Source organism: Neovison vison, chromosome 8, assembly GCF_020171115.1.
Source record: "Neovison vison isolate M4711 chromosome 8, ASM_NN_V1, whole genome shotgun sequence".
Taxonomy (NCBI): domain Eukaryota; kingdom Metazoa; phylum Chordata; class Mammalia; order Carnivora; family Mustelidae; genus Neogale; species Neogale vison.
In genome coordinates, this window is record NC_058098.1 from 29,565,261 (window position 1) to 29,583,584 (window position 18,324).

The 18,324-nt window shown below is 41.3% G+C and overlaps 1 protein-coding gene across 2 annotated transcripts in view; it reads right to left on the reverse strand.

Annotated features, from left to right (window-relative positions):
- The window catches only part of DNAAF9 (dynein axonemal assembly factor 9), a 128,321-nt gene that overhangs the window by 10,805 nt on the left and 99,192 nt on the right, over nt 1–18,324 (reverse strand). For both annotated transcript variants that reach the window (XM_044263363.1, XM_044263362.1), the window contains exons 29-31: nt 10,138–10,175; nt 2,516–2,651; nt 85–171 (exon numbers count right to left, since the gene is read on the reverse strand). In XM_044263363.1, coding sequence (XP_044119298.1) covers nt 85–171; nt 2,516–2,651; nt 10,138–10,175 — 261 coding nt within the window. The remainder of the gene's footprint in view (nt 1–84; nt 172–2,515; nt 2,652–10,137; nt 10,176–18,324) is intronic.

Consider the following 18,324-nt stretch of genomic DNA (forward strand, 5'->3'; position numbering starts at 1 on the left):
CCTTTCTTTCTTCCTTTTTCTGTAAATGAATACATCATTGCATTTACAAAGAAATCTTAGCTACTTTTCAATGATGATACTTGCCAGCCAGGGTACATTAAATATCGTGACCGTAGCATCTGAGGACTCGAAAAACTATTTTCTGAGAGAATCAGCTCAATGTCTTCATTCCTTTGAAAGCATACAGAAAAACCCAGGTTAATTAGGATGATCAATCTTAACCTGCCCATTTTGCTTCCTACCCCCCCCACAGATGCACAAACACATATGCATTTCTTTTTTCTGTTATTGCACACCTAAATCCTTCAGTATGCCTCCCTCTCCTAAGAACAAGGACATTCTCTTTTAGAACAACAATACTATTATTATACCCAAGGAACTTAATACTGTGGACCAGCAGTGCCGGTATCATCTAGAAGCTCATCAGAAACACAAAATCCCTGGCCCCACTCCACCTGCCGAATCAGAAGATCCCGAAGAGATCTATAGCACATTAGAGTTGGAGGAGTACTGATCTAATCCATTTTCAAGTTTTCCCTGTTTTGCCAGAGAGGGGACCCAGGATCCAATACAGCACTGCTTACTGAGTTTATAATCTTTATTTTCCTTTAATGTAGAGTAATTCTTCCAAATTTTTATTTTTTACAGAGTTGACATTTTTGAAGAGTACATGCCAGCTGTCCTGTGTCCTACTACAATGTGGATCTGTCTGGTTGTTTCCTTATGATTAGATTCAGTTAGACATTATTGGTAAGTTTAATATCCAGGTGATGTGTCCTTCCCCAGGTATCATATGAAGGAGGCACATGATGTCAGTTTGTCCACTTATTGGTCTAAGTTTAATCATTTGGTCGATGTCATGTCTACTAGATCTCTCTACTGTGAAGGTACTTTCCCCTCATCATAAGCAATAAGTAGGCCATGGAGTGATACTTTGTGACCAGTTAATGTCCTTTTCATTAACAATCTGTCACCTACTGCTCTTAGTATCCACTGATGATTCTTGCCTAAATCAAGTATTATATTATACTAACAGTTATAAAATAATGACTTTCTAGTTCAATAAATCCTTATTTATTAGTGTAAAGAGAGATTTACTGTCCTGCCCCTCCTCATTTTTTTAGTATCACCATGGACTCATTTTATTCCCTGTGTTATAATTTGTTATTACATTTTTCTCTTATGCTCAAGTTGTCCCAAATTTGTCTGGTGGGAGCTTTTGAGCTGGCTCTGGTATCCTTTTGACCAATCTCTACTAATCTTTGAGTACCCCCTCCTTGCTTTTTTAGCACAAAATGTACCAGGCTCACCTGTACTTTCCCTGCCCTAGACATGCAATCAGCCAATTCTCCAAGGAGTCCTGATACCTTGTACTGGGGACGGGTATGTAGAAACCAGGATCTAGAGGTGGGGGTGTTTATTCTACTGTGGTATTAGTATTTCTGGTCCCTTTCCATGGGAAGAGCTAGGAAATAAACATTTTCTTGAAATAATGAATTTATGCTGACAACCACAATTCAAATCCACCATTCACAGGGTTTTTCTTCAATTTTCCCACTTCTTATTGATCATCTTTTTTATCTAACAATGATGTTGTTTGAATCAGGGCTCTAACAGAGAATTATGTTTAAAAGTTACTTAAATTAACTGCTGTGTGTGTGGTTGTTATTACTTTGATATAGAGATGGTTCACTTTTTTGTTTTATTTAGTTTTATCCCTCTTTGTTAATTTCTGAATATGTAAAATATTTACATTGCTCAAAGTGAAAATTATATAAAAAGCATATACCTTTTGGTATATCTTTGTAGAGCAAATAAATGTGCTGTATGACCAGATGTTTTCTCTTCATACAGGTCCATACACACAAAGTCATCAATTCTCTATTTTTTAGTTTAAAATTTGGACCCAAGTCCATGAAGTAAAAAAGTCATTTCTCTATGTTCTCTATGCCATTTCTTTCACATCTTAACACAGGAATATTGATAGAGTCTTGACTTCATCCTTTAATGCATGAAAATGTGATCCATCTACAGAAAATATCTTGAGGCACCTGGCTGGCTCTGTTGGTAGAGCATGCAACTCTTGATCTCAGGGTTGTTAAGTCTGAGCCCCATCTTGGGTGCAGAGGATACTTAAAACTAAAATCTTGGGGCACCTGGGTGGCTCAGTCAGTTAAGCCTCTAACTCTTGATTTCAGATCAGGTTATGGTCTCATGGTCATGAGACAGCCCTATGTCAGGCTCCACAGCATGGAGTTGGCTTGGGATTCTCTCTCTCTCTCTGCTCGTGCTCTCTCTCTCTCAATAAGTAAAATCTTTTAAAAAATCTTAAACAAGACAAACATCTCAAAACATACAAGATACTGACACATGGGGTCCTCTTGCTGATTTTTACAGAACATCAAAAGCACATTTTTATAAATGTGCAAGAGAAAGTTCCTGTGGGCCACAGTCAGAGTGCTGCATCTGAGGAAGTGGCTGGTCCTACTGGGTGAAGTAAACTTGGTAAGGTTACCTGGTGACAATCCCATTTTCTGCAAGAATGAAAGCTGCAATAGGATTGGCAGCCCTGATGAGACTCTGCAGCTGGACAAGGAGAGGGTGCCTCTGCTCCGTGGTGTGACTGGTGAACACGATGTTACTCACCAGGCCTGGGGAATAAAACCAAGAATCGTTCAGGCTTCAGAGTCCTGACCAGGTCTGAGAGCCCACACAGTGTGAGCTTTTGCTCCCTCCCTAGTCATCCCTTCCAGGAGCCCTCTTATGTTACCAGGATACCTCTGACCCCCAACACCTCCTCCCCTGTCTGTCACTGCCACTCCTTGGAGTGAATGGCCTCAGGCCTGTAGCTGCCTCCCTTCTTAACCTCCTCTACTTTCTCAATTCTGCTCTCCAGGTGGAAGCTCTCCTTGGAGCTTCTTCATCAAAGGCCCTTTCCACATCCCTTGTCCTTAACCTCTTCTGGAACTTGTGCCAGACAGCGTCACCAGTTTAGACCACAGACACTTACCAAGCACTAACCGTATGTCAGGCACTCACCATTAGATTCTCAAAGAGTGAGTGCACAGGCAAGGAGTCACTCACACGGATCTACAAGTCTAAGATAAGTGCTAACACAGATATTCACACACTCATACAGTAAGGACGAATAGTGCAGGCAATGTGGGGTTGTGGAGTAGGTAACAATCCCTCCCAAGCTTTCATGAAAATATACAAGGAAAATCTATGCTACAGAGAATTTGGAAATCAGGGAAGTTTTCACATCCTACCACACCAGAATAAATACAATACCTCCTCCATACTCATTCCTGTTTTGAGATAGTTACGATCAGAGTGTATACACCATTTCCACCATAAGATCACTTGCATTTTTGTTATTCAACCATTTTTATTCACTTATTAATACTGTGAAAATTTCAAACATATGCAAAAACTTTAAAAGTAGTACAATAACCTCCCATGTGCCCATCACCCTTAAGAATTAACAACACTTGGCTAACTGCATTTCTTCCATATCATATGCCAGCCTTTTTCCCTTTCCCCTGGGTGATTTTGAAGTCAATAACAGACATCCTTATTATTTCATCCAAAAATATTTCAGCATCTATCTCCATAAGATATGGATCCTTAAAAAAAGAATAACAATAAATTCTTCAATATAAGAAATATAGTCTACGTTCTCTGTCTCATGAATATTTTCTCAAATTTTTCAAACCAGGAACCAAAATCCACACAATTTTTCTTTGATGTATCTCATAATTCTCTTTCAATCTGCAGTGTCTCCTCATTTCTTTGTAATTTATTTGCTGAAAAGCTGTACCCTGTAAATTTCTGTCAGTCTGGATTTTGTTAACTGTAACCCCGTGATTTCACTTTAACATACCAGCAGCTAGATCTCTTTTACAGATTCAATCTTTTTATTTATTTTTATTTTTTTAAAACATTTTATTTCTTTATTTGAGAGAGAGACACTGAGAGAGAGCATGAGCAAGGAGGATGTCAGAGGGAGAAGCAGACTCCCCATGGAGCCGCTCGGGAGCCCAATGTGGGACTGACTCAATGCCCGGACTCCGGGATCATGACCTGAGCCGAAGGCAGTTGTCCAATCAACTGAGCCACCCAGGCGTCCCTCAATCTTTTTAAATATAAACTATTTAAAAAAAAAAAATCTCTTGTGCTTGGGGTGCCTGGTGGCTCAATTGGTTAAGTGTCTGCCTTCAGCCCAGGTCATGATCCCACGGTCCTGGGATCAAGCTCTGCATTGGGTTGCCTGCTCAGTGAGGAGCCTGCTTCTCCCTCTCCTGCTCCTCCTGCTTGTGCTCCTTCTCTCTCCCTCTCTCTGTCAAATACATACATAAAATCTTAAAAAAAAAAAAAAAGATTAAAAAACTTGTTCTTTCTCTAATTTTTTAAGAAAAGATTTATTTATTTATCTTAGAGAGTGTGGGTGAGTAAGCACAGGAGGTAGGGCAGAGGGAGAGGGAAGGAGAATTTTTTTTTAAAAAGATTTACTTATTCATTGAAGAGAGAGGGTGCATGCACAAGAGAAAGAGAGTGGGTGGAGAGGCAGAGGGAGAGAGAATCCTGAAGCAGACTCCTTGTTGAGTGCAGAGCCCAGTGGGTGGCTCAATCCCAGGACAGTGAGATCCTGACCTAGAGTTGGCTGCTTAACCAACTGAGCAACCCAGAGAGAGAGAGAGAGAGTGAGTCTTAAGGAGACTCTGGGCTGAGTGCAGAGCCTGAAGCCGGGCTGGATCTCATTACCCTGAGATCAGGATCTGAGCCAAAATCAAGAATCAGTCACTTAACTGATTCAGCCATCCAGGCACCCCCTCGCCACCCCCGACCCTTATAGCTGTTTGGTAGATCTAAATCACTATTTCTTGTAATATCACTTTTAGACAATGCCTATTGGCTTTTCTATATGCCAGATGGGGAAACTGGCATATTTTGAAGTGTTCTTCCTACTTCGCCATCACATTCTGGTTGGTCATATGAGTAAGTAATTTTAGTCTCTCCTGTGTATATCTTTAAAACTAACTATATACTAAGAGTATAACTTACTCTTTATAACTTGATTTTACAGCTCTAAACTTTATTAATGTCCCACTTTGGAAGATGTAGAGAATCTCCTGCTGCCTCCCAATTCTTTGTTAAATAGAACATCATTTATAGGTTTTTAAGATTTTCAACATTTATATTCTATTTTATAACAGAATTCTTGTGGGTGTTATCATTTCTATATCTAAGATTAAAATCTTTTTAGTAGTAGAGGATAGCTTTTATAAATGATCAGTTCATAGGTGATTCTTTTTTTTTTTTAAGATTTTTTTTATTTATGTATTTGACAGAGAGAGATCACAAGCAGGCAGAGAGGCAGGCAGAGAGAGGAGGAAGCAGGCTCCGCACTGAGCAGAGAGCCCGATGTGTGGCTGATCCCAGGACCCCGGGATCATGACCTGAGTGGAAGGCAGAGGCTTTAACCCACTGAGCCATCCAGGCGCCCCATAGGTGATTATTTCTGAATCATAGAGAGACTTCAGCTGTCCTAAGTAACCTTGTAATTGTAGGATCCTGAATAATGAATATTTGGTATAGAGGACTCTGTATGAATACTATTTAATTCAGCTGAGTGTTTAGTTTGAAAAAAAATCAGCTGTATTTAGTTTTTGAGGGCAAAACACAAACAATGCAAAGAAGGATTCATAGGGAAAATAAATCCCTCCCTCCTCAGCCACCTACTTTCCCTCCCTGGAGGCAATCGCCATTATCAGATTCTCAGATCTTCTTCAAGAATAAGTTGTGTTTCCACAAGTCAAAGTGTGTATATGGTTCTGAACCTTGTTGTTGTTTTTTTTTTTTTTTTTTTGACTTAAGCTCTTTAAGTTTTTAATTTTGGTAAAGCTTTCTTTTTCATTAAAATCTTCTCTATTACCTTACCATCTCAATCCTTCCCGCATGCAATCCTGTTCTCTCCCCTTCTCTAAACTATAAAAGCTCCAAAGAATAACACAGGTGGTATTTAAAATACAGGACTCACAGTCTTATTTACCTTCTTCATATATATAAAAGGATAACATAATGTAAAAACTAAAGCATGGGTTTTAGAGCCAAGCAGACCATGAATTTAAATGTGGGGCTCCACTAATTACTAATGAATGATATCAGGGGCAAATTGCTCATCCTTCTCTCTGAGCCAGATTTCTTCCTCTGTTAGATGGGAACAGTAACACAAACCTGCAGGTTATCACTAAATATTTATCACAGGGCCTACAGATAGTAAGAGCTCATTAAATACAACTTATGGCCACCACCACTACCATCACCCACATTGTCAGTGGAGCAACAGCCTAAGAATGAGACCTCTACATGGACATTGAGGGGCCTGGACTGAGCCATTTCTCAGACAGACAAGGGTGGCTGTGGCATCAGCGGGAAGGTAGGTCATGTGACTCCACCAGTAAAGGCTGCCTAGTTCATGGTTTAGATGAATGGCCATCACTAGATGGAAGGCAACTTTCAGAATCCTTGGCTCCTGCCTCTAGTCTGAGGCAGAAGTAAATGATACTTCCTTCCTTTCACCACTTATACTAATGGAAAAAAATGTTCCAAAAATGCTAAAAAGACTGAATCTAACCTCACAAATTGTCTGGATGCATTCAATTCATGACCAGGGAGCAGGGATTAGAAGCTTCATGTTAATGGTCACATGTTACTATGGGGAAAGGATACATACGAAGGTTACACCACGTGACTGGGACCATAGACACTAGGACTTGCAACTCACCTGCTGAGCACAGAACCTCCTTCCTAAGTGTTTTTGGACAGTTTGGGGATCTATCAGTTCCTTGGTTCTGAGATATAGGTCCTATTCTCAGGTGTCTGTTTTTGCTCAGCTAGTAAGGTGACCTGAGGCCTCTGCACAGAGCTTGAGAGACCTCTCAGGATTCAAGGGTGAGTTTCCTCAACAGCCTTCCTTGACATCCAAGGGGTGAGTGCAGCTCTGCCTCCTCCTGTCACTTGGTGAAAGGCTCCCACTACCCCGATGTGGGCTGTGGAGGCACCCAAGTTCTCCTCTAGGCCTGGCGAGGGCTAAACAGCTCCTGGACCCATGATCCATTATCAGTCCTTGCTACCATTGTCTAGTTCAGACTACCAGTCTCCTTGCTAGGTCCCTGCTTCGTCTGCGCACTTCCAGGCTTCTCTTATTATAATTCATGCACTTGGGCCTGACTGGGGCCTCTGGAAACAGAGTGAGGCAAGGTCAGGAGGTCAGGCCCAGAATGTGGCAAAGCAGAGTTCTAGAAGGCTCAGCACATTCCAGAGGTGGCAAACATGGGAGCTGGATCCTGCAAGAGTTCCATGAGATTTCCAGGAGTAGAAGACAAGAACGGCTGTGATGGATCTTGCAGTGAGGAGTCAGCGAAAGCTGAGTGAAGACCTATAATAAAGGCCCTAGGACTCTGTTTAGTATCTTCTTGGGCAAAAGAAACTGGAGAATCAGACTAGTGCAAATGTGGCAACCTAAGTGCTGTGTGCCAGGGTCACAAGCATAGATCTGGCCTATTCAGGAAAAGGCTGGGTTCTGCATCTCTGATGGACACCTTGCCCAAAGTCCTGTCTGACTCATGAATATCATGTAAATAAACCCTGGGGGGTTGGGATACTAGGTCATGAATTGGACACAGAAAAGGGGCTTTGGTTTATAGGGAAACAAGCAAAAGGATTATCCTCAGCATTCCTTAGGCCAGCTATGCAAACTACCACCTGCCAAGAGGAAATGCCAGCTGGGAGGCAGGTATAGCAGTAATCTGGAGCACAGGGTGAAGAGGCCACTGTGGGCGGTTTCATCTTGCTTGGACCAGGAGCTTCCTTATGCTCTGTGACAAAGAATGGATACCAACATTTGGCCACAGTCCTACCAGTCTGGGATGTAAGTGAGTGGAGAGCCTGGCCTGCCCATTCCCCCGACTGGGGAAACAACCTCTAAAGTCTGACTGTCCCAGTCTGGGCTAAAGGCTTTCAGAAGCCCAGGAGAAAGCAAAGTTTGTTTTATCTACCTATAGATACTAAAGGCAGGACGCGGTAGTAAAAAGTCTTTGTTCTTCTCTCCAATCAGCATTATACTGAGTCTTATTTGCTGTTTAAACTCTTGAGATTATTTCCTAATCCTTGGATTTCTGTAACACACATCATCTTGGGGCTGTGATATAGTCCTTTTCTCATTGTAAAACAATCCTTTGTGTAAAAGCAATGAATCAGGGAGCTTGACCCATGAACAGAAGCAAAGGGAGGCAATATGCTCCCTCGGGACATGAAGTGTTTGTCTACTGGTGGCAGATCCCATTGCCAGGCTAGCCACCAAATCTCTGAGGATAAAAGAAATACTTGCCTTTTATTTCCTCCCTCCCCGATAGCCCATGCCCGTGGTGAGCCAGGTCAGACCAGTTCATAGGGTCCTTTGGGCCAAGATGCAAGAGGAAGATAATTACTAAGATACTGTTACTCTATAAGTCCTTTGGAGTTCAGAAAAACATTATCTCTGGCCCCAAGGTCATCTGCCCACTTCTGATCACATCCTTATCTGTACACATGCACAGAATCTGACACAAGTTGCCTTTGAACACTACGTAAGGAAGCAGTGTTAATGAAATCTGTCTGCCAAGTGCCAGAGAGAATCCAGTCTGTCTTGGCCTAAAAGGGCTTTCCTCCTGTAATACTGGCCCAGGTTCATGGACAATGAAGAGAGAGCACCTCCCCAAGGCTCTCAGCCAGGGGAGTCTGACCAGCTGTGCTTTGTGTGCAAAAAAACAAAGGAGCACGGAGGTAGAAAGTGCCAAGGAGCCAAGGTGCATTAGGATGGCAATAATCATGTGGTGGACAGGGGGTGACTATAACCCACACCCTTGGCTTTGACCATGACTTGCAACCATATATTCAAGGACCAGAGAGTGATCCTAGATGTTCCACATCTAGTCTGTCACCACATTCCACAGACCCAACTGCCATAAAATCTCCTTCATCTACCTGGCCTGGATACTGTGAGTGGACCCAGCCACCTCTATCCCACTCTGCTTCTGAGGTACAGTGCCTGGAAAGCAACAAAGGCCTCTAAAAGTTAGACTTGAGACTCCCTGGTGTGTCAGTCCAACACACACATTCCTCCCTCCAGTTACCTGGCTCCTGCCCTGCACAGCACCCAGCTCAGCTGTTTCCCAAGACAATAGCTCTGGTATACTCAGTTGTCTCCGCTCCCTGCGGACTGGCAATGGGATCAGCAGGGTAAAACTGTGCTGGGGACACCAAGTTATTTTCTTCTGTCTGATTTCTTCTTGCTGGGCTGGCTCAGAAAGCTCAGACCCCAGGTCTTCTGACAACAATGAGCATTTTATCATCACTGCAGGAAATTCAGAATTTATTCTGGGTCTCTAGGCACCATAGTTAATATGACTAAAAAGTGCTGCTTCCAGGGTTACCAGATGGGAGGACAATGCAAGGTCAAATGTAACCTACTGGATGGGTGGAATTTTCTAAATGCTACCAAGGAGGTGTGGAAAATTCCAGTGCATATAGGAGGGTATTAAAGGAGAAGGTCCTACTGGACTATACTGTGCACTGATGGGAGAGAAGTGCATCAAAATCTTGTTGGTCCAAAGGCTAGGAATACCTAGTACCTTTTCAATCCACTGATATTAAGATGGACTTAAGCTCCGCTCAGGAAAGCTATTGTCATGACAGCTTATCATCTTAAGAGAGAAACTCAGGAAGAAATCTGCCTATCAAATATGATAAAAGAAAAAGATGTCAGGGTGCCTGGGTGGCTCAGGTCATGATCCCAGGATCAAGCCCCACATCAGGCTCCCTGATCCATGGGAGTCTGCTTCTCCCTCTCCCCTCTGTGTTCCCTCTCCCTTTCCCCCTAGTTGTGTTTCCCCTCATTCTCTTTCTGTCAAATAAGCAAATAAAATCTTAAAAAAAAAAAGAAAGAAAGAAAGAAAAAGATGTCAAAGATTTCCCCAAATGAATTTTGTTTGTTTCAGACTTTTGAATGGGAGGAAGGAGTGTGAAGAAAAGTCTGTTGCATCTAAACAGAATTTGAAAGGCATGCAGAAGCAGGAAGTAAAACATACTGCTTACCTTGTGAACACTGGTCAAGACATTTAGGAAAGAGAAATCTAGAGGGAAAAAAAAGAAAGAAATATTTAAAAACCATTAATGTCAGAATTGTTATTTATTATTTTCCACAAAAATGTATCCAAGCTGACTTATTCAAAGGGGCAAGTGGTAGGCAGTACTAAGCATCAAGAATTGGTTTTCGGGGACACCTGGGTGGCTCAGTCGGTTAAGCGGCTGCCTTCAGCTCAGGTCATGAGCCCAGCGTCCTGGGATCAAGTACCACATCGGGCTCCTTGCTCGGCAGGGAGCCTGCTTCTCCCTCTGCCTCCACTGCCACTCTGCCTGCCTGTGCTCGCTTGCTCTCTCTCTCTCTCTCTGGCAAATAAATAAATTTAAAAAAAAAAATCTTAAAAAAAAAAAAAGAATTGGTTTTCGGGGTGCCTGGTATCTCAGATGGTTAAGCGTCTGCCTTTGGCTCAGGTCATAGTCCCAGGATCCTGGAATTGAGCCTCACGTTGGGCTCCTAGCTCAGCGAGGAGTCTGCTTCTCCTTCTCTCCCTGCCTCTCCCCCTGCTGTGTTCTCTCTCTCTCTAATGAATAAATAAAATCTTTATTAAAAAAATCATTTTTCATAGCTTTGAACCAAAGCTCTCTAAGCCAGGACCTCACAGAAGTAGTCCTTATGTGGCCAACTCTTGATGTAATGTTGAAGATGGGATACAGGCCTAAACTCTATAGGAAACAGAAAAGAAAGTTTTTTTTTGTTTTTTTTTAGAAGAGACACTGTCCTGACCATAAAGGGGAAGTTTCAAGTGAAAATGAGAAATATTATATTCCCCTAACTCTGCCAAGGGTCTTCAGTACTAAAGTTACCATGCTTCTCTTTATGTGCATGCTAGAATCCCAGTTCCCCTTCAACCTCACTCTGAGCTCTAATGGTGAAAGGATAGCAGGAAACTAATTGGATCACAGATGAAGCAGGTGAGAATGACTGATTCAAAGTGTGAGTTAATTAACTAAGAAAAACTTTTCAGAGAAAAACTCATACTCTCCAGTGCTTTTAAACTCCTGAAGCATCATAGTACCCTTCTCAGGAAAGACAGCTAATACGAATGAGAATAACTGCCTTTTACCAAGTTCTTCCTCTGGGCGGGGTACTGTGCCAGTGGTTCTCATGCTCGGTCTTGTTCTGTCCTCATGTCTACTCCATGCCTCAGGTACTTACAAGCTGCGAAGAGTGGGTGGGTTTATGATAGCTAAGCAGTCTAAGCACTTTGCCCAAGGCCTCACACGAAGCTAAGAAGTGGGAGGGCTTACATAAGGACCCAGGTCTGTTTAGCACCACAGGGCTCCCATGTTTTCTTTCCCTACAAATGAGATGCTTGCTGAAGCCACACTTCTGAATTGTTGCTGGTCTGGGTGCAGATAATATTGATGTTCAAATCACCACGGGGGAATTTCTCTCCTGCAATCTCCTTTGTGGTAGCAAGTTTTCATCCTTCTATTTGCTTTCTGAAAATACCATCTGGAACTAAATTTGGTGGGTAAGTGAGCTGGATGAATACCACTTCGGACTGCTGAGGTAGTTGTCTTGCCTGAGTCCCTCATACTTTCTGAGGAATTCGACAGAGAAATCCCCATGTGCTCTGAGCAAGATCAAGAGCCCTGGAACAAGTAAGAGACATGCATTCTACACCGGAGTCTCCCAAGAACAGAACTCAAAGACTTCACTGCACTCAGTCTGACTGGCCTGACACATAGCAAATACATTCTTAGAAAGTGCCTGTCCCCATCAGTGCCTGTGACTTAAGAGTATATGCCCTTAAAGGCCCCTCTCAGCATCCTGCATGCTTCCTCACAGCAGTCCTCAGCAATTCACACTACAGATGTCTTCAACAAGACAAGCAACGTTCTCTCTCAAGGCTTCTTATCCAATCACAGGCTGGAAGCTTACGCTTCAAACCTCTGACTGCTACACAGAACTGCGCATATCGATGACTCTCTACAAATGGAATGCAATTTCTCATATTTTGGCATCTTTGGCATCTCTGTCCTTCAAATTCATGTTGGCTTTCTTTCCTAATCCACCTAGGAGTTATCACTGCTTCTTTATAATTCTTATAATATTGCATCAAATCTTTTGTTATGGCACTTCTTACCTCCATCATGATTAACTGGACACATGTCACTAGTGTTGCATTTGGAAAACTATTTAACTTTCCTGAGCATCAGCTCCTCATGGTAAAACATGGTAGTGATGCCTACCTTAAAGGGGTATATTGAGGATTAAGAGAGGTAAATATCACAGTGCAAGACAAATAGCCCAAAACAAGTGTTGGCTCTTTGCTTTCCCTCTCTACATATCATCCTCCTTACTAAACTGTAGTTTTTTGTTTTTTTTTAATTGTAGTATTTTTGAAGAATGGCTGGCACGGGACTCTTAAACAGAGAAGACAAGTTCATTAAAATATATATACAATGTATATACAGGTTATTGACCAGCTCTTCAACAGAAATGACCGTGATTGTAAGTCTCACATAGTATGGTATCCTCCATTACGTAGTGCACCAACCAATTACCTGATTTATATAAAATTCTAGTAAATACTGCTCCAATCTGCCCCAAAACATAGGCCCCACAATTCCTACATGCATATCTATAAAACTGTAGCTACTACATGAGCATAGATCTGGGATGACTAGTTCTTTGGGGCCCCCCTCAATTATCAGAATGGTCCCTGGCACACAGCAGACCCAACAGATACTCACTGAATGAAATCCACTAGAATAAAGACACCAGACCAATCTCACAAAGACCTACCCCGAATCCAAACTGAGCCCACCCTTAAATTAAAGAAGCCACACTAACCCCCACCTCACAGAATGGAAAAAGACACCCTACTGTGTTCTGCTCCTACCTGTTTTTGTTTTTGTTTTAACCATGGTCTGGAAGCAATGATGTAAATTTTATTTTTGCTAAGGTAGACACTTTACAAAAAAAACCCCAAAACACTGAATTAAGTTTTAGAGCCTCAAAAAATCTTTTCCTGTTATAAAAGGAATATAAAGCCCACAGCTAACACCATACTTAATGGTTAAAAACTAGATGCTTTCCTTTTCAGATCAGGCACAAGACAGTATGTCTGCTCTTGCTACTTCTACTCATTATATTGGAGGTTCTAGTCAGGGGAATTAGGCCAAGAAAACAAAGGCATCCAGATTGGAAAGAAAAAAGTAACACTATCTCTGTGTACTCATGACACGCTTTTGTATATAGAAAATCCTAAACAGTACACACAAAACACTAACAGAACTAATATGTTCAGCCAAGAACATACGATGTAAAATCAATACACAAAAATCAATTGCATGTCCATACACTAGCAATGAACAATCCAAAAATGGTATTTAGAAAACAATTCCATTTACAATGACATCACGAAGAACAAAATAGTTAGGAATAAATTAAACAAAGGAACCATAAGACTTATACATTGAAAACTATAAAACATTGCTGAAAGAAATTTAAGACCTAAATAAATGGAAAGATGGATTGTAAGGCTTAGTATTTTTAAGACGGCAATACTTCTCAGATCTATAAATTCACTGCAATCCCTACCAAAATCTCAGTTGTCTTTTCTTGCAAATTCACAAGCTGATCCTGAAATTTACATGGAAATGCAAGGAACTCAGAATAGTCAAAACGATCTTGAAAAAGAACAAAGTTGAAGGACTCTCCCTTCTGAATTTCACAACTTACCACAAAGCTACAATAATCAGAACAACATGGTACTGGCATAAAGACAGACATGTCTATCAGTGGAATATAACTGAGAGCCCAGAAAAATAAGCCTTCACATTTATAGTCAGTTGGTTTTTGACAAGAGTGCCAAGACAATTCAACGGAAAAGTCTTTTCAAGAAATGGTGTTGGGACAGCTGGATATCATCAACATGTTGAAATAATGAAGCCGAACCCCTACTTTATGCTGCATGTAAAAATTATTTCAAGATGGAAGATAGGTCAAAATACAAGAGTTAAAACTATAAAACGCTTAGAAGAAAACACTGGGATAAATCTTTGTGACCTTGGATTCAGCAATGCTTTCTTAGATGTAACACCATAAGCATAAGCAATGAAAGAAAAAATAAACTGGACTTCATTAAAATAGAAAACTTTTGTGATCTAGAGGATACCATCTAGAAAGTAAAAAGATAATCCATGGGAGAGAATTTTTGCAAATCAAATTACCTTATGACAGACTTCAATTCAGAATATATGAAGCACTCTTGTAACTCAAAAAGAGACAACCCAAAGTGCATGGCTGGTTCAGTTGTTACATGCTGTTCAGAGCATGTAACACTTGATCTTGGGGTCATGAGTTCAAGCCCCATGTTGGGTATAGAGATTACTTTAAAAAAAAAAAGACAGCCCGATTTGAAAATGAGCAAATGATTTAATAGACTTTTCTACCAAAAAAAAAAAAAAAAAAGACATACAAGTAGCCAATAAGCAATGAAAAGATGCTAAATATCATTAGTATTAGAGAAATGCAAAGTAAAACCATAAGGAGATACTACTCTACACAATACACACAGAAAATAACAAGTATTGGTGAGGATGTGGAGAAACTGGAACCCTCATACACTGTGGTGGGAAAGCAAATGGTGTAGTGGGTTTAGGTAACAGTTCCTAAAGGTTCAATGTACAATTACCATTATGACCCAGCAATTCTACTCCTACGTATATATCTAAGAGAATAAAAACATGACCACATAAAATCTCTCTCTCTTTTTTAAAGATTTTATTTATTTATTTGACAGAGAGAGATCATAAGTAGGCAGAGAGGCAGGAAAAGAGAGAGGAAGGGAAGCAGGCTCCCTGCCAAGCAGAGAGCCCTGGGATCATAACCTGAGCCGAAAGTAGAGGCTTTAACCCACTGAGCCACCCAGGCACCCCGACCACATGAAATCTTGTACACAAATGCTTCTAGCAGCATTATTTGTAGTAGACCCAAAATGAATAAATAAGATGTGGTATATCCAGGATCTATAATGAACTCCTCAAACTCAACACACACGAAACAGGCAAACATATCAAAAAATGGGAAGAAGATATGAACAGACACTTCTCCAATCAAGACATACAAATGGCTATCAGACACATGAAAAAATGTTCATCATCACTAGCCCTCAGGGAGATTCAAATTAAAACCACATTGAGATATCACCTTACACCAGTTAGAATGGCCAAAATTAACAAAACAGGAAACAACATGTGTTGGAGAGGATGTGGAGAAAGGGGAACCCTCTTCCACTGTTGGTGGGAATGCAAGTTGGTGCAGCCACTTTGGAGAACAGTGTGGAGATTCTTCAAGAAATTAAAAATAGAGCTTCCCTATGACCCTGCAATTGCACTACTGGGTATTTACCCCAAAGATACAGATGTCATGAAAAGAAGGGCCATCTGTACCCCAATGTCTATAGCAGCAATGGCCACGGTTGCCAAACTATGGAAAGAACCAAGATGCCCTTCAACGGACGAATGGATAAGGAAGATGTGGTCCATATACACTATGGAGTATTATGCCTCCATCAGAAAGGACGAATACCCAACTTTTGTAGAAACATGGACAGAACTGGAAGAGATTATGCCGAGTGAATTAGGTCAAGCAGAGAGAGTCAATTATCATATGGTTTCACTTATTTGTGGAGCATAACAAATATCATGGAGGACAAGGGGTGTTAGAGAGGAGAAGGGTTTTGGGGTAAATTGGAAGGGGAGGTGAATCATGAGAGACTATGGACTCTGAAAAACAATCTGAGGGGTTTGAAGTGGCGGGGGTGTGAGAGGTTGGGGTACCAGGTGGTGGGTATTATAGAGGGCACGGATTGCATGGAGCACTGGGTGTGGTGAAAAAATAATGAATACTGTTTTTCTGAAAATAAATAAATTGAAAAAATTTAAAAAAAAAAAGATGTGGTATATTCATACAATGGAATATTATTTGGCCATTAAAAGGAATGAAGTTACTCACACATGCTAAAACATGGACCTTGAGGGGCACCTGGGTGGCTCAGTGGGTTAAGCCTTTGCCTTCAGCTCAAGTCATGATCCCAGGGTCCTGGGATTGAGCCCTGCATCGGGCTCTCTGCTCAGCAGGGAGTCTGTTTCCTCCCCTCTCTCTGCCTGTCTCTCTGCCTATTTGTGATCTCTGTCAAATAAATAAATAAAATCTTTAAAAAAAAAAAAAAACATGGACCGTGAAAACATTTTGCTAAGTAAAAGAAGCCAGACACAAAGGGCTGCATGTTACATGATTACATTTGTATGAAATGTCCGGAATAAGCAAATCCACAGAAAGTAGACTCACAGTTGCCAGGGGTAGGGTGGAGAAAGAAATGGGGACTGACTGAATGGTATACGTTTTTTTTGTTTTTGTTTTTGTTTTTCAGCCAGAGAGAGCATGAGTGGAGATGGGGGAGGGACAGAGGGAGAGAGAGAGAATCTTAAGTAGGCTCCACACTCAGTGTGGAGATGGATGTGGGGGTGGGGCATGATCTCATGACCCTGAGGTCAAGAGCTGGATGCTTAACCAACTGAGCCCCTGAACTGTATAGTTTACAAGAGTAAATTTTATGATATGTGAATTATACTTCAATAAAACTGTTTTTATATATACATATATATATATATATATATATATTTTTTTTTTTTTTACAAGCAGCACACATGCATACTACAAAAATCTCAAATGGTTTCCTCACTATCCAGAACTTGTCTCCAAGAAAGTGGCCATCTCCCAGAAGGAACCACTATTAGCAGTCTGGTATGTGTCCTCTTAGTTCCTATACAGATACAAATAAACATTTTAAAAATACATACTGTTTTGGCAATTTACTTTTCTCACCTCACAAAATATTGTGGATGTTGTTATGTGTTAGTACATAGACATCTACTTCATTTTTAAAAAATGCTTGCATAGTATTCCATTATATGACTATCTCCAAATTTAACCAGTCTAAGTCTTACTAATGAACATTTGGATTATTTCCAGTTCGATATAATAAACAGTGTTTTTTTTAAAAAATAAAAAATAAACAGTGTTTTTTTTTTTTTTTAAGATTTTACTTATTTATTTATTTAAGAGAGAGGTAAAGGGAGGAGCAGAGGGAGAGGGACCAGCAGACTCCATGCTGAGTGTGAAGTCTGATGCAGGTTCGATCTCACAATCCTTGAGATCATGATCTAAGCCAAAATCAAAAGCTGCACACTTAACCAACTGAGACACCCAGGCATGCCTAAACAGTGGTTTTTTTTTTTTTTTAAAAAGATTTTATTTATTTATTTGACAGAGAGAGATCACAAGCAGGCAGAGAGGCAGGCAGAGAGAGAGAGAGAAGGAAGCAGGCTCCCTGCTGAGCAGAGAGCCCGTTGCGGGGCTCGATCCCAGGACCCTGAGATCATGACCTGAGCCGAAGGCAGTGGCTTAACCCACTGAGCTACCCAGGCGCCCCGTGGGTTTTTTTTTTTAAATAAAGATTAAAAAAAATTTTTTTTATACGACTTTATTTATTTGACAGACAGAGATCACAAGTAGGCAGAGAGGCAGGCAGCGGTGTGGGGGCGGCAGAGTCCCCACTGAGCAGAGAACCCTATGCGAGGCTTGGTCCCAGAACCCTGGGATCATGACCTGAGCCGAAGGCAAGGGCTTATTAACCCACTGAGCCACCCAGGTGCCCCAATATTTTTAAGTAACCTTTATACCCAATGTGGGCTTGAACTCGCAACCCCAAGATCAGGAGTCACATGCTCTACTGCCTAAGCCAGCCAGGTGCCCTGGTATTATAAATGGTGTTGTTTTGAACATTGCATAGCATATCTGTCATGTTTCAGCCTGTTCAGGACTTCTAAACAACTTTCCTAGGCTTGAACTTAGGAAGTCCATCTCTTTTGTAAACAGCACAAAACTACTTTTCCAGTCTTTCTTGCAGTCTGGTGCATGCATGCGACCTATGTTCTACCAACCAGATTACTATAAGACTCCCACTGGCAGTGAGCAAGGTGAGTGAGAGGATGTATGGTAAGCAGACCCCATTTTCTGGGGAAGGAAGCCCTGAGAGGATTGAGCATTGCTCCTGGCTGCCTAGCCAATACAGCCTGGCCACCCCGGAGACCTGCAAGCTATAATGTCCTTATAGTAAATCC